This window comes from Lampetra planeri, chromosome 40 (assembly GCF_965212315.1).
Source record: "Lampetra planeri chromosome 40, kcLamPlan1.2.h2, whole genome shotgun sequence".
Classification (NCBI taxonomy): domain Eukaryota; kingdom Metazoa; phylum Chordata; class Hyperoartia; order Petromyzontiformes; family Petromyzontidae; genus Lampetra; species Lampetra planeri.
This window is the reverse complement of record NC_136146.1, coordinates 4,701,793-4,718,288: the sequence shown is the minus strand read 5'-3', so window position 1 is coordinate 4,718,288 and position 16,496 is coordinate 4,701,793. Positions and strand designations below refer to the sequence as shown.

The following is a 16,496-nucleotide window of genomic DNA, read 5'->3' as shown; positions in this document are numbered from 1 at the left end:
TAGCGAATGAGTGCAACCCCCCCCCCCCCAGTCTCTATATATTTTTCTGTTACCAGGTAAGGCTCACTGAGGTATGTAGCTCGTTTAAAGAATCGATCTGGCCACAAATGATAGCTCAAGTGGCTTATCACGTGTAAATGTATATCAGCCAAATGCTCTTAAACGCATGTTTCGAAACGTGGAGGGAAAAGCCAGTGACCCGCAGAAAAATCCACGCGACCACAGGGAGAACACGTCAAATATACAGCGTCAGGGTCGGGATCGAACCTACGACCTCCTGTATTCCAGGCGAGGTCGTTAACATCTCGCCACCGAGGCAACCTCTTCCTCACGCATGTTGAACTTCTTTCGCACCGTATGTAGCCAACCATGCTAACCGGAGGAGCGGGGGTGAGACAGTGGTAACATATTCTTAGGTCTTTTCGGTAAAGTCACGTAGGTAAAACATTAAAATTAATAAAAGTAAAATAAAATGAAAATCACGACGTTTCGGAGGCAACACAAGCTTCCGTCTTCAGGTGGAAGCTTGTGTTGCCTCCGAAACGTCGTGATTTTTATTTTATTTTTATTATTTTTAATGTTTTACCTACGTGACTTTACCGAAAAGACCTAAGAATATGAATCCTTGCAGTCACGAAAGCTTCAAATCTAGAAACAGTGGTAACACATTCCTCAAATAGTGGAGTGGGTGAATTTTACTGCGCCTCCGCGCGTACACGAGACAATGGCCACGGGTGCGGCCACGGACATTCTCACGCTCGCACGACAGAAACGATGAACGCATTTTGCCTCCTCGTGTTGAGCGAGCGTGCGTGTACGAACAAAAACTACGAAGTTATCAACACCAACCTGGAACACTAAGCAACCTCTTGTTTGATTGGACACGTTAAATGCCGAACTTGCCACAGTATTTACAATACGTACTCGATATCATCAAATTGATTTATTTATTAAACACGTTTAACTACATTTGCCGAAATACCAAAACATACCAACAGTTTACATTTCAGTATCTTTGTTTCCTTGAGGGCCAAATGCTCGTTGCATAACTGGTGAAAAGGTTCATTTAGTTTGCAATCTAAATCAATGCAAGTTAAATATTTGTACTCAAGATGTTTTTGTTTAAATGCATCTATCCCACCCGGTGGTGAATTCAGGACGTGTTTTAGCAAGCACCTATCACAGCACTTCAAGCGTTGAGAAGCGGACTGCAGCGTGTGCGTTGACGTGCGATGCATTGGTACGTTAGCCATAGAACGATTCAAGCCCACAGCCTGTTCAAGACGTGTGCCATGAAGGTGGATCATTACCCGAAACGTCACCTATTACATACTTTTCCGTTTAAGGCCACACAGTGTCACTGACGAATTTGCCAAGTGTTTTTATTCAAGACGTGTGCAGTCACATCCTGGTAGTTATTTCTTGGGAAAGCCCAAGACTTTACACGTGTGTGTGCGTGTGTACATGTGTAATGCGCACACGCGTGTCACACGTGGAAAGATTCACCAATTGACTAAAATCAATTATTACACTCACAGCACATGCACAGATGAGCGTGAAACTATTAACAATCATATACAAAAAGGTTTACAAACATTTATAATGGTGAGAAACGTTAATAAAATGATTTGCTCGTCGCGTTACATGCAGGCTGATGCAGCGAGGGAGACTGGCACAAAGAAAAAAACATAAAATGCGACCAAGCACAACCTCGAAACCATGACGATTCATCAAATCGCTGTGAGCGAATGGGCTTGAACCACAGACACGCCTCGTACGTGCACAATACACCTACATCCTACATATGTTTTAAGACTCCTTACCTTATCAGCGCGCGTTACATTTGCCCCGTCTCTCTCCCATGCACACTTTGGCCATCTCTTCATTCCCCTTTTTATTTTGCAAATGAAAAATGGGAAGTGACCAGAAATAGATCGAGCTTTGGTAACCCCCTCCCACCCCAGGGAGTTTTAATGTATTCACGCGAGCGCGGGTGGTGGGCATCTCGCCGCGCGCTCTCGAGGGCGGGTGGCTGCCATCCAACAGAAATACGGTAACGCGGCCGGATACATTTACAATAAATACGGTAATGCGGTCGGGTACATTTACAAGGTGGGGGGGGGGGAGATTTGGATGGAGAGGCTGGCATCTGTTCAGAGGGCCTTGTACTCCACACACTTGGAGGGGTCGGTGGGAAAATTCCTCTGGCACACGGTCATCAGCCTCTTCAGCCCCTGTAGAAGAGAGACAATCGCAACGACGTCGATCGGCTGCTCGCAAAAAAACAGTCCGTCATCATCGGCCAGGATCGATCCGCTGCCGGACGAAGGCCTCTGCAATCTTTCGCGATCCTGGGATGTGATAATGGACCCAGCGGAGTGCGCACGAACCCATTTCTTTGCTCCGTCTCCTCTGGATCTACCCTCCCTACGGCAGGGCACCCCCCGCCTCCCCGATGATGTAAGATGTCGGAGCTGCAGACGCACCGAGTAATGTGCCCCACACGAGGTGTGACGTAAAAGCCGACAGAGAAAGCAGGCGACGTCTGTTACCAGTCGCAAGAATGCATTCTTTGTCATCGGCCATAATCCACGTGGTGCGGGATTAAACTAAGCATTCTTTAATTAGCAGGTAAGGCCCACTGAGCTGCATAGCTCGTTTTCAGAAGCGACCGGCCACAAATGATAGCTCAACGAAGTGGAACGTGGAACTTTATAGCAGCCAAATACTCTAAATGCACATTTCTAAATTTGGAGGGAAAACCGGAAGACACAGGAGAAACATCCATGTGACCACGGGGAGAGAGAAATGCAAAATCCAAATATACAGGTATCAGAGTCGGGATATAACCCATGACATCCTGTAAGCCAGGCCAGATAGTTAACATCTCGCTACCGTGGCGATAAAGGCCATCTCCCAGGGTGCTTGTGCCGTGGACTGCAACGACGCTCACTGAATGTCGTGGGTGGCCGGTGCTGGAACCTTGCACTGATCCGTTGCACTTCATTCGGTAAACAAATAAGGCCGTAAGATTGTTGTTTACTTTGTACTTAAAGTTTCATTGCTTTCGATAGTGGCGCTTTAATCTCACTTTTGTCCGTTATTTACGATCGAGATATTCCTCTTTATGCAATGCGTTACGTGCATCCTGCCTTCTTTATTTGTGCCCCAGATCTGTCTTGCAAGACATGAATCTTGGCGCTCGCTTGGTGATAAAACGAGGCTTACGCGAGCATGCATGCATTGTGTGTGAATACAGGGCGATTCATTTATAGATAAGTCATTAAAATAATAGGGATGCATTATGGCCAAACAACATTTTATTTCGGACTCGTTCCATGTCAGTGGGCTTTACCTGGGAAGATAAAACATAGTTTAGTTTTATATGTATATCTTTAAGTGATTTGTTTGTAATGCTATGACCCGCCCCGACTGGACATCTGTGAAAAAACGCTTTATAGCTCATCGGATTCCTCCTCCAGTATAAATGTTTTGATTCTGATGTCTCCCATGAGTCTCAATAAATATGCCAAATCTTTCAAAACTGTCCTCGAAGATTAAAACAACACACAAAAATGTGTACAAAGCACACAGCATCTGTGCATTATGCAAAAAAAACGATGAGCATTTCCTGAACACGTGCATTGTGGTCCTATTCTGAGGTCATCAATACATTTGAGCAAATGTGATCGACTATCGTGGCTTCACTGCTGCTATCAGTTGGTCACATCGACTCACAATCTGATGAACTATGAACAGACAAGAGGCCCACAGTGCACTTATTCAGGAACCGCCGATGGTTTTATCATGATGCATAAAGATTGCACTTTTTACACATTTCTGCGTGTTGTTCGACACGTATGGTTTTCCGGCTTGCGCTGCGATTCTGCTATGATGGGGCTTTATCGTCATTTTACAGATTTGAGTCTCCTCTAAGACATGTAGCCATCGCTTTCACAATAATCCAGTCACCCGTTGAAGGAAAAACAGTTTCATTATTAATCAGTGGGATGTCTATAAACGGTCAATGCCTCTCGTAACATTTTTGTAACTTTACAGCACCCAATGCCAGAGTTACGACCAACTTTATCATAAACCGAATTCACAATGACGTTGTCGTCCGTTCTGGGCGTGGGCTATGCGCGAGCGGGCCACAGGCGAACGTGCCACCGTGGGTGCCGGCGCGCTCACCTGGATGTACTTGCGCTGCGTCTCGTCGTTGAGGACGTGCGCCACGTGCTTGGAGAAGATCTTCTCGCGACCCGTGCGGGCGTGGATGCCCACCATGGTGACCCCGATGGGCCACGGGGCATTGCCAATGGCCATCTGCAGGTACACATCGTTGGCCTGCCAGGGCCCCCCCACCGCCCACCGAAGGAAACAACGTTAGGGGGACGCGCGCGCAGGAAGGTTTAAGTTTGCAGCCGGAGGTGGGTGTGGCGATGAGAATGCGGCACCTGTAACAGGAGACCACATCGCAGCGATGCTCTGATCCTGGATCATTTTGAGTTTGCACTCACTTTTTTTTGAAGATCCTCCATGGAATCACCCCTGTCGACCTCTCCCCTCTCATCTGGTCATCTACTGGACATCTGTGCAAAATAACTTTAGAGCTCATCAGATTCCTCCAGTATAAATAGATGCTAACCTGACTCTACTCCTCTCTAACTCTTCCCCAGGCAATCTGCAACCTCTCCCTTCTGATTGCTATCTACTCCTCACCACGCACTTTCCTACCTCTACCCTCTCATCTAACACTACTCCTCTCCACGTACTCTCAGCTCCATCTATCAAATTCCCCGGTTAACCGTCGCTCAGTTGGAGGTCGCTCATTCTCCTCCTTTCTCCCGTCCCTTCGTGCTGCAGACTCCCTGTCCTCGGTGCACAGAACTGTGGGGTCCGTGTCTCGGGATTACCTTCACGTACTCCCTCTGCAGCACAAACTTGGTGATGTCCGTGAGGTACTCCTTGATGTCCGATGACAGATTCTTCACAGACACAAAGACAAAGATTCCCCCCTAAATCATTAACATAATTTTGGGGCAAGTGCCATTAGCAAGCCCCTGTATGTATGTTGAACTTCCTTCACACTGTACGTAGCCAACCGTGTTCATCGGGAGTGCGGGGGAAGGGCAACATACTAAACACAAAAAGCAATTATACAGAAATTAATTTTCAATCTAAATTTAAAACTGCATAGCTCCAGTGCCTTCACGATGGGGTGGGGGGCCAAACCACGCCCAGTCACCTTTGTCTCCACAGTGCTGCTGTTTACACATCGCACCGGGTACTAATTTGAGGCTGAGTCGACCTAAGGGAGGCCCAGGACCGGTGATGATAATCGTCACTGGTGTTGGATGCGAGTGGGGATCGAACTCGGGTGGCCGGGTTCGGAGCGCAGCGCGCTAAGCGCAACACCACCGCTCCCCATACACACGAGCACGCACACGCGCATGTACACAAACCACAATAGAGGCGTGTGTCACATTAATAATTCAAAAGGCGACCGACCTTGCAGCTCGCGAACCTCACATTGCAGTGACTAACAAAGCGCACACCGAGTCGGGGAAAGACGTCGCTAAGAGGAACAATGACCTCGTGGCGAGAGCAGTGACGGCATTAGCTGTCAGAACACAGAACACGCTCAAGGGGAAGACCCAAAAGGGCAATGCAGTGCAGCCGTATGAAGTATTGCGCAAGGCAATTGACAAATGTTGCCATCAGCTATCGTCATCATTGCTGTTGCTGGAATTCTGTTCGATGGCGTTATTCCAACTTGCCCAAAACTACCGCAGTGAACAGTTCCAAGTAAAAAAAAAGTGCCCCCCACTCTTTTTTATATTGAACATGAAACACCCATTGCTGCTGAATTCATGAATTAAATGTCTCTAATATGAATACCCCCCCCAGCACCCGTCTTTTAAATGATCTTATCAAAATGTAACGTGCATGAAAAACTGTAAAACTATATCTAGAGCGTATGGTGATTGCCTAAAGAAATAATTGGGGGTTCAATTGCTCATTTTACATGCCCTGGTTTGTAATGTTGACCAGACGATTTATTTTGGCGTTTCAAATAAAACCGAGAAGATAAAAACAGCGTCGATTCACGCTGCCACGCGCTCGAGTGTGTGGTGGGGGCGGGGGGTGGGGGGTGGGGGTGGGAAGGCGGGGGGTGGGGGGTGGGCCAGGCCGGTTCAGGCGAGGCCAGGGCTGCAGGGCAGCGGAAAACCTTTTTGCGGAGCTTGCGAAAGAGCGGCTGCAGGTAGGCCTCGGTCTGGCTGTGCGTGGCGCTGGCCAGCTTCCCCGCCACGCCTCTCTTCACGTGCTCCTCACGGCTGTTCAGCTCCTTAGCCCAGCTGCCCAGCAGGAACTGTCACACCCCCCCCACCCCCGGCAGGCAGAGGGTTAAGGGGCAGCGGGCAGCAGAACGCAGCGCGGCGACACCCATTACCGTTCTCATATTCTATCGCATCTATGCATGTATGTTGAACTACTTTCGCACCGTACGTAGCACCCATACTAATCGGTCTATGCTACAGTACTAAACAAAACAGTACAGATATAATATAGACAGAACGTGCAGGACAGACAAAACAAACAGGACAGTGCAAATACCGATAGAACAAATGAGACGACATAAACGAGACAAATAAGAATTGGTTTCTAAAGCTGTTCATGATCCCATATCATCACAATTCACCAAACAGCTAGAGGGAAATACAGAACAGTTACACGCTTGCGTTTGATATTTATGCATGAGAAAATATAAAACATTGCCATCGTGATATAGGGATATCTAATTTGAGACGTGTGGCTGTTGGTGTGCCCAAACATTTTGTCTCAATGACATACCTTTAAGACTTTCAGAATCAGGTCCATATCCTGGTGGTCGTTTTCTGTGCCCAGAGTTTTCCCCAATTCCTGTTAGAAAACGACATTGAAAGTGGCACCGCAGTCAGCGTCCTTATTCAAGTTCATGCATGCAAAGCGTGCGTTATAAACATGGCCACATTCTTAAACCCTCACCCACAATGTCGTTATGAAGACATTTTCTCTTGTGAACGATGGCGGAGGGTTGTTGTATAACCAGAGTAAATTGAGAGACAGTTTGCACATTTTTATAACGACATTGCTACACATTAGCAGGACAGATAAGTTTGGCTTTTCTGATGTTAAAATGAAAATAAACTTTTTGGTCCATCAGTCTATTGGCCTTCCTGGCTACTGTATTTTTTTTGCAATGTTGGCAAATGAAAGAACATTAAAAATCAAATGTTTATGGACATTGGGTATTTAATAAGGCCACACAGGCTGATGGGAAAAAATGCAATTACATTTTTACATGGTCAAACAGCCTTGTCTGTTCCTTTTATAATTTACTATCCAAAATTCATCGTAACAGCTTATAACACATTTTGTGTCGCCAAAGATAACTCGTAGAACAATTACATGTTTTGCTATTGAAAATTATGGGAAACTCAGACAGAAAAGCACATGCGGGCTGGAAACAAATAAGAGTAATTAATATCGCGGGTGCATCAAAACGTACAAATACGTGCCATCTGCTTCACAACGGACGTTAAGGTGAAGTTTTATTTGTTTAGGCCGTGACAACGTTCATGCACGGTGAGGGGCCACTGTGTGCCGGCATTGTCGTCTAGATTTGCACAAAATAGATAACTTCCTGCAAATTACTCTTGAGGAATGTACAGAACAATCATCGCCATTCGCCACACCCCCACCCCGACTGCGAAAACTTAGCAAGATCCTCCTGACAAAGAGTCATGAAGCTCAGTAGGGCTTTCCTGCATAAACAAGCATGATAATAAAACATGCACGAGTTGTAGAGTTATCCAGATTTGTCCAATTGTCTTGTTGGACAAATCTACGTTGTTTTCAATGCAAGGCCATGCCACATGAGCAAGGTCATGTCACGCTCACAATCACACCTGTGTGTCAACAAACTCCAAATTACCAGGTCGTTAAACTGTTAAGATGGCCTCGTACTCAAACGGGCGTCCACTGTGGCTGGCAAGTATACCAACTTATGAATGAAGTTCTCCATCACAAATTCAGAACCAAGATGAGGCATGTGAAACGCAATCCACCACCAGCCACCTCGACACTCACCTGCAGCTCCTCGATGGTGGTGTTCTCCTCCTGCACCTTGAGGTCGTTCTGACCTTCCTCCTCCGTCTCCTGTCCGGCCGCCAGCTCGTTCAGGTACTGCAGGTCGATCTTGTCCATGGCTGTCTTCAAGTCGTTTCTCAAACCCTGCACCGCAGACGTGGAAAGAACACCGGGCGATTGGACGGGCCGTCGGCTTGACGAGAATGTCAGCAAAGGCAAATCATCATCACAGTCCATGGACAAGTGTCCACTGCACATTTTGTCATGCTCAAATAGCGCACATCTTTCTGGCACCAATCTCTTTCATGTCGTCGTTAAACCATTCGCTGTTAGGTCTTCCTCTCTTTACGGTTCCTTCCATTTGGCGGCACAACAACACTTTTAATTTCCCTGTCCATCTTACATGTGTCCAAATAGGTGCCAGTTTCCTTCTCATCACTGCCTGCATCATCAGTTTTTCTTCTTCTATGTGCAACAACATAAGGATAGTTCAAACAGGTAGCAATTCGGCTGACTGCGACTAAAGTGTTATTTTAATTATTTGGTGAACACGTGATCTTTGTGTATTTGTGACGCATTAGTTATTACCCTCACGCCTTCGCGATGGCTTTTTAGCTATCAGTATGCCGTGAACACCAGATGTGCTTATTAATAACATCTTCTGCATGTGAGTAAAGTACCCAGAATGCATTCAATTTAGTCAAATTCTCTGAATCTAAGCAGAGTTTATAATACTCTGGATGATTGTCTCGACATGCGTAACAGGTGTTATAGGCTGAAGAACTAGGTGGTGGGCGGCATAAGGCAGTGGAGCAAAATCCATTGTGGTACTGCGCTTCTACGTGTCCACGTGCGTGCTACCCAACATTCACCAACCCACAGCGACCAGCGTGGTGCAAGCACTGTCGAACAACTCCCACAATCCGCAGTGGAGGACATCATCATCCAGCAGTGGATTAACAAAAAGGGCTGCCCATGTACGTATCCACAAAGAGTCGTAAAGTGCAGTGGCTGGCTGGTTCGTTGGTCACGTGACAAACATATTCTTAGGTTTTTTCGGTAAAGTCACGTGACTTTACCGAAAAAACCTAAGAATATGAATCCTTGCAGTCACGAAAGCTTCAAATCTAGAACACGCGACAAACGTTTCCCACCACAAGGCCTGTGCATGGGGGACATGCGCCCCCTTACTGGAATGATGAGGTACAGCAGTGTCAGTGGTGGGTGGAGAAAATCTTGACTTAAAGCTTTCGTGACTGCAGGAATACATATTCTATGGGTCTTTCGGTAAAGCCAAGAAAATGCTGGTGTCATTGGTTGACAACAGTGTGCTATAAAAATGCCAGGCCACGGCTAAACATCGGTGGCGATTTATATTTACACCGTTCTGGGCCTCCCTATCACAAACCCAGCATTGGCCAGAAAGAAATATGCTCGAACAACCCTCACAACTGACAACATAAAACTCACTATAAACCATTTTTTTTTTTTACCACGGTAAGGGCCACTGCGCTATAGAGTTATATTTCAGAAGAGACCTGGCCACAAAATATAGCCAAATGAAGTGGCTTATCACGTGTAAATTTAAAGCAGCCAAATATTCTAAACACATTTTTTTAAATGTAGACGGAAAACCCGAAAGACCTGGAGGAAAATCCACACGTCCACGAGAACACGGAATCTCCCAAAAAACAGGCATCAGGGTCGGGATCGAACCCACGACCTATACCACAGCGAGGTAGTTGACATCTCGGCACGTTGTGGAGAGGCCTTCAACCAGCAGTGGATTGACAAAAGCGCTTTACGTTATAATTATTTTCATTGAGTTGAGATCAAAAGTTCTGTGAAATCTGTTTCCACGGGACGACGCACCACTCTGTGAAAACTTAAAACCGTCTCGTAACAAAAGACCCAAGAGCACAATTGCAGAAGTGGCAAAAATAAAACTAGAACTAAAGTCACTGAGTAAAAGTGAACAGTACACGCAAACATTTCATTGTATGTTAAAGTAAAATGCTATTTAAATGGCAAATAAGTTGCAAGAAATATTTTTATGGATTTTATTTAGTTTTTTCTCCAAATCTCAACCAATTGTGCTAGCAATGTCATCAGTAAAGCTGCACTATCAGAACTAAGCAGCTACCAGAGCATCACCTTGTGTCAGAGAACGCCCCCATTAGATGACTTTGCAAACAACTCATGAAATTTTTTTAAAAAAGCACTTTGTCACCCACTTTGAATAACACACCCTGCAGAAAGTGATCACCGAATGCCAATAAAATTGAACATTTGAATTCTCAGAGCTGAAATTCAGCCAAATTAAGTGACGAAACCAAATGTAACTATGGGGTTTTTTGTCAAACCACTGCCACTAGGAACCCGTTTAACCACGGGTGGCGAGACGCTAACTACCTCGCTTGCTATACAAGAGGTCGTGAGTTCGATTCCGACCATGGCGCCTGTATATTTTGGAGTTTCCATTTTTCCCCGTGATTGTGTGTATTTTTCTCCAGGTCCTCTGATTTTTCCCTCCACAATTACAATCAACATGCGTTTAAAGTATTTGGCTGGAATAAATGTCCACGTCATAAGCCACTTCGTTGAGCTATAATTTGTGATAGCCATGTCGCTTCTGAAAAAGAGCTGCATAGCTCAGTGGGCATTACCAGGTGAAATAAAAAGTTTATAGCTTATATAGAACCCGGGTTCACGCACTTTGTTAACTTCGGGCGCGAGGATCTCGATCTTGCGCAGCCGCTGGAACGCATCATAGTCGCTCTCGCTGAAGAGTCGGATTGGCTCTGCCCGCTCTCGCAGTCGCTTGATGACCTGCGGAGAGAGCGTTTACACAGCACGCACGAGACTAGTAATCACTCACAGTTGTTGGCTATCCGATTGCCTGTGGTCGCGATTATCCGGGTGGTGGATTACAAACGAATAAATATTATTCGGAGGCGCTGGTTCCACTGTCAGCCGCTCCTCACTCGTCGCGGGTCATTGACCCAATGCTGCAAAAGTCGACAAATAAATGTAAACGCGCGATTTTAGCATTATAAGAATAACTTTCACAATTGTTACATTTTCCCCAGGTTAAATGAAATGTACTTTGTTAACTGCATTTCCATTTGGAATAATGACCACATTCTACGTCTTCACACCCGTTCTATGTAGGTAAAACGACCATGTTTTTATCACTTAATTCGTATATCTTTTACAATACCTCTATTTGTTTTATCCAGGCTTCCCTCCCCTCCCGCTCCCAGAAAATTAAGTGTATTACGCCAAAAACTTGCTTATCGTGGGTTTTCCCATCGCGGATTTGACCATTCGCATAAAATTCATTGAAGTATTGTTTGCCGATCGTGCTCCTGTGGCTCAATCATGAGCAGTTGACCGCGAGATTTCTCTACGCATGGTGGCTGCAATGCTCGTGATGACGCTGCCGTGGAAGAACACACGCGCCATCTTGTCCCCATGTTGTCTCCGACGCAGTCCATCGCGGGTCCCAGTTCACGTGTTGTCAGCACCCAGCGATGGGCACGGTTTTTTGTGTATTTTGTAGTGCAGAAAAAATACATGCCATACTCTCTGCTTCTTTCGGTAAAGTCACGTAGATAGAATAAAATAATCGAATAATATAAAACACGACGTTTCGGTCGCAACACAAGCGTCCGTCTTCAGGTGAGAAAAAAAAAAATCTGCTGTTGTGGCTTTATATAGGCACGGGAGAGGAGAGGGAAGGGAGGGGAGGAGTTTAGCTGTTGGAGTTCACAGGGGAGAGGGGGGAGGGTTTGTGGCCTGCAGGGACGAGACTTTACCGAAAGAACCAGAGAGTATGAATTCCTGCAGTCACGAAAGCTTCAGATCAAGATTGAATACATGCCATGTTTAAGATGTGTAGTCATTATGATTAAAACATTATTTTGAAAAGAGTATTTACATTTGTATTTGTTGTCATGATGGGATTATGAGAATCATGGTTGAGAGACTGCTGGGTTTCCATGTTTTTTTTTCTATCTGGTTATAAACAAAGGTATATTATGACAAAAAATTTACAAAGGTGACCAACGCTGTTGTCAAAGCAAATAAATCAAATGGAAATGGGCAGCGCGCATCGTGAACAAAAACTGACACGACCTGGACAAAAGTAACTGCAGAGTGGAGACCGACAGAATGGCGACATAAGCAGAGTAAGGCAGCGTAAGACAAAAGGTGAGTTGACATCAAAGAGTTCAGAGTCCACTACCGGACAGGAGTGACCAAAGAAGGAATGTAAGTGGGGAGAGCCTTTGGCCAGCAGCAGGATGTTACTAGCCGATGACAAAAAATCTATCATCACGCTGTCAATACGCACCTCCTGTCGGCTCAGCGTCATAGGCAGCTTCTCCCCCATGAGCTCCATGTCCATCATGCTGCTCGTGGCAATCTCCTTCTCCTCCTGCTGATTGGGCATCATCTGGGGTTGTTTCTGTTACACATTGCACCCATGGTATTAGTTTATTTTACAATCTATCTCGTAATCAGCTCCTAAACTTTTATTTGGTAAATTTTGCCGTAAGAAAGCCTCAACTAGATTGTGAAACTTACTGATATGACGATTTGTGGTTTTATTTGGCGGTGGCAGAAGGGCAGTTCCACAATTTTGGACTGACATTTCAGACACTTTCAAGACAGAGGTATTAAGTAATATAATCACAATGTGGCTCTTTTACTGTGGCATTCCATGTCCAAAATTTAGGATTGCAATTCAATAAAAAAATGAATTGTCCACCTTTCTAGATAATGGGGAAATGCTCATAAAAATTAAAGGTGACGGATGCACTCAAGACAGAAAGGAGGTTGGATGGTGCATTCAGTTTTGTGTACGCGATTGTCTCGTTCCTAAAGTTAAGCCACATTTTCTATAATTACCTTCAAGAATAAGATGATTGTTAAATTATAACTGTTGGTTTCCCATTTGTGGAACTGCCCATTCACATTTGAGCCTTTGAGCAAAGCAAATTATTTGATAGTAATTTAAAATTGTTCCCAAGATAAACGATTGTGAGAAAAGAACATGGTTTAATGCAAAACATGAATTTCAAGCAGAAAATAAGTTATATATTACAATACATTTGTGGAACAACCTTACACGCGGAGTTTACTCACATTTAAAACATATTTAATAAGCCAACCAACATTACCATCTTAAACATTCCTTACTTCTCTGCACCGGAATCTTATTGTATGGTCCATGCGTGCGAATCACATCGCGCGATAGAAGTTGTTTGAATGGAAGTTCCTGCTCTCTTTTTAAAGCAAGAGAAAGTAGAAACTGCCAGCCAAATCTAGAAATAATAAGATTCATTCCTTAAACGTAAAGCATAGATGTGATATCATGAAAATAAAAAACGAGAAAGCAGCTTGCAAACCAAAACAGCCACATAAATATCGCAAATATTTTCCTGCAAGCAACTACAAAATTACTTCAAACAGTTTCATGCCTTTACAGAAAAACACTATCAAACCATCCAAAGGCTATTTGACAGAACAAACTGGCATGTAACTGGTTAAAGGAATTTGTAGCAAGTGGAAAGGAATAAAATAAAAACCAATTGTATAAGCAGCCTGAGGTCTGCTACCATACCTCGGCAGCCTTGTGAGAAGCCCTCTGTTGGCACAACATCAACACACTTGGCAGTTACAAGTCACCGCTTCCACATCTCTACCAAAAGGTGTCAAGTAAAAGCAAAGTATGCAATAATAACATATTGAAATTCTGAAAGGGATCAGTGGCCTTTATTTTTTCTGTTGTGGAAATATTATGTCCACTGGTCTGTCCATCCATCTGAGGACACTTAAAATTTTTTTCACTTAAAGTACATTTCCAAAACTATTTTTTTTATGAAACTTACCACATAGTTTACCAATATCAATAAGCAGGATATGCATAGTTTTTGGGCCACAATCTCAATTAGATACTTTCAATACAGCATTTCAATAACAAACATAAGTCTCAATGCACATCGGGATGTTTATAAAGCACGTGTACATTTTAATGTGGGTTTCTGTGAGCACATTCTCTTACACAGTGGAATCCTCTAACATAGGGTAATTTCACTATATATTCTGGTGGGCCACATGATACAATTAGCATGTGCTAGCGGGCTACTTGACATCATAGCATGAAATATATAAGTTATAATCTGTATCTCTGTCTTAGTGAACCATATATCTTGGCGGGCCACTCCAAGAGCTTTCACAGGCCAGATGTGGTTTACAGGCCCACTAGTTGAAGAACCATGCACTAGCAAAATAAGAGGCTCCCTTAATAGACTGTCCGGTCAGCTTGTGTTTTCTTTCACATAAGCCCCACGCAGTACTCCAATTGACAAGATGCAGAATTGTAAGCATTGGAAGAATCAAGAATATTCAGGGTCATCATACCTTGAGGCCGCATCTCTCATAGTATGCCTCCTCTTCTTTCTTTGCCAATTCACCTCGCTTGAAGTACCTCTTGTTTCCCTGGTTAACAAAAAAACACACGAGGAGATTTTTACGTACAATGTAAACAAATATATACATCTGAAAAGTGCGCAAAGAAGCATGGATCGATGAATACTTGTATTTACACTGAGATAATAAGGAAAATATGCAAGTTAGGGGACAGCAGTTTTGAATTGGGCTTGGGCTGGACATGTCTTACAATTGGATGAGAGCTTGTCGAGACAAACAACAGCATGACAGCTAAAGGAAGAAACCAGTGGAGTACGTGCACTCCTGTTCTAATCTTACACATTTCCCACATGTTCAGAAGCCCAATGCCAATGTCTAGGCCTGCCAGCCACGAGAGTAGCTGGAGACGAGGGAGTTCATGTGGTTCTAACTCTTCCTCCATTGAAGAGGCGCCCAGGTTACAACGTGGCCCTGAGTGTTGGCTGCATGGCCACAGTCGCAATGCGGGCCTCTCTGAAGGAGACGCGCGCAATGGGCTCGTACGATCGTCCACTTATGAGATTGAGAGATCAAATCTGCCGGTGTTGCTGGTGCTAGCTAGCTAGATGGATCGTTTCGTCGCAAAACTATGAGACAGACGGTAACATATCGGGCAATTTGCCTTTCATAGCACATAGAAAAGGCCAGGGTGGCCTATTTGCCTTATATTCTTGTCTGTGACAATTGTTGACTATTATTTGTGTTTGTGTAATCTACAGATATTGTACCCCAGTGATGTCTATGGTAATCGCACCATGCTATGTTCTGAACAGGCGACTAGAATATTGAACGTGTACAGTACCGCTGTTGTTATCATCGTTGGGAGATGTTTATAAAGGATTTGAAGCAACACGTTTTCAACTTCCGTCTTCAAACATTTTACATCCGACACATCAAAGTCACATTTCCCATCGAGGTAGTTGCGCCAAATGATTTCTGTCCAGTATTTCAGTGGCTTAACTAATAAATGTAACTCATATATCCTGTACAGTACTGTAGAACACCATACAGTTAACGCGTGCGTAGCTTTCGTCCCGATTGAAACGAACACGACTTTATAACACGCACACACAAACACACGCGCGTTATTTTGTTGTTGCTAAATTACTAAATGCGGTAAAATATTATAATCAGCCTCTGCTTAAAAATCGAGAGAAGCCTGCGGCGTTAGGCCCCTGCGTGACGCCGTCTTTAATAATACGATTACCACTTTAACAGCGCAAACAACGACAAGACGTGTAACTCGGTGTTTGTTGTTAACAATCGCACGAGGGGGACGGGGGGGGGGTACCTCCACGAGATTTTTATCCTCAATAAGTTTCCTTTTCCTCACGATCTCCGCTTTCAGAAAGTCCATCACGAGAGCTTCCCAGAAGCCTCCAGCGCGTGCGTGGGGGCAGCCACATCCGGGGCAGCCACATCCGGGGTCTGCGTGGATGTCGGTGGAGGGGCAGAAGTCACTCACAGAGGGAGGGCTGCAAATTACTCCAACAGCAGAGGGCAGTCGAGCAAAACCCATGCCTGGAATTGCAGCGTTCTTCGGGCCACTGGCGGCCCCAGGTGGCCTTTGGTGTGGGACCCCGGTGGCCTTTAGTGGGGGCCACCCCGGTGGCCTTTAGTGAGACCCCTGGTGACCTTTAGTGTGGGACACGGTGACCTTTAGTGTGGCCCCCGGTGACCTTTAGTGCGGGACAGGGTGGCCTTTAGTGAGACCCCCGGTGACCTTTAGTGTGGCCCCCGGTGACCTTTAGTGTGGCCCCCGGTGACCTTTAGTGTGGCCCCCGGTGGTCTTTAGTGTGGCCCCCGGTGGTCTTTAGTGTGGCCTCCGGTGACCTTTAGTGTGGCCCCCGGTGACCTTTAGTGTGGCCCCCGGTGACCTTTAGTGTGGC

At 45.2% G+C, this 16,496-nt stretch overlaps 1 protein-coding gene across 2 annotated transcripts; it reads right to left on the bottom strand.

The window, feature by feature from the left end:
• Positions 1-928: 928 nt before the first annotated feature.
• PRPF18 (pre-mRNA processing factor 18) lies at positions 929-16,051 on the bottom strand. 2 transcript variants are annotated; one of them, XM_078612968.1, is made up of 11 exons: positions 15,899-16,051; positions 14,560-14,637; positions 13,760-13,783; positions 12,488-12,601; positions 10,849-10,962; positions 8,134-8,277; positions 6,856-6,924; positions 6,233-6,373; positions 4,917-4,988; positions 4,192-4,347; positions 929-2,234 (listed from the first exon to the last, which is right to left on the bottom strand). In XM_078612968.1, exons 1-11 carry the CDS (start codon positions 15,962-15,964, stop codon positions 2,154-2,156), a joined length of 1,059 nt encoding a protein of 352 aa, XP_078469094.1. In that variant the 5' UTR covers positions 15,965-16,051; the 3' UTR covers positions 929-2,153. The 2 variants fall into 2 exon arrangements, with proteins under 2 accessions (XP_078469094.1, XP_078469095.1); XM_078612969.1 differs by lacking the exon at positions 13,760-13,783.
• Positions 16,052-16,496: the final 445 nt, after the last annotated feature.

What these genes read in the sequence shown, in the direction of transcription:
- PRPF18 (XM_078612968.1), bottom strand. Translation starts at nt 15,964, where the DNA reads ATGGACTTTCTGAAAGCGGAGATCGTGAGGAAAAGGAAACTTATTGAG. An exon ending in TGCAGAGGGAGTACGTGAAG is followed by an intron (nt 4,348 to 4,916) that starts GTAATCCCGAGA and finishes GGGCCCTGGCAG; the next exon opens with GCCAACGATGTGTACCTGCA. An exon ending in CGCAGCGCAAGTACATCCAG is followed by an intron (nt 2,235 to 4,191) that starts GTGAGCGCGCCG and finishes TCTCTTCTACAG; the next exon opens with GGGCTGAAGAGGCTGATGAC.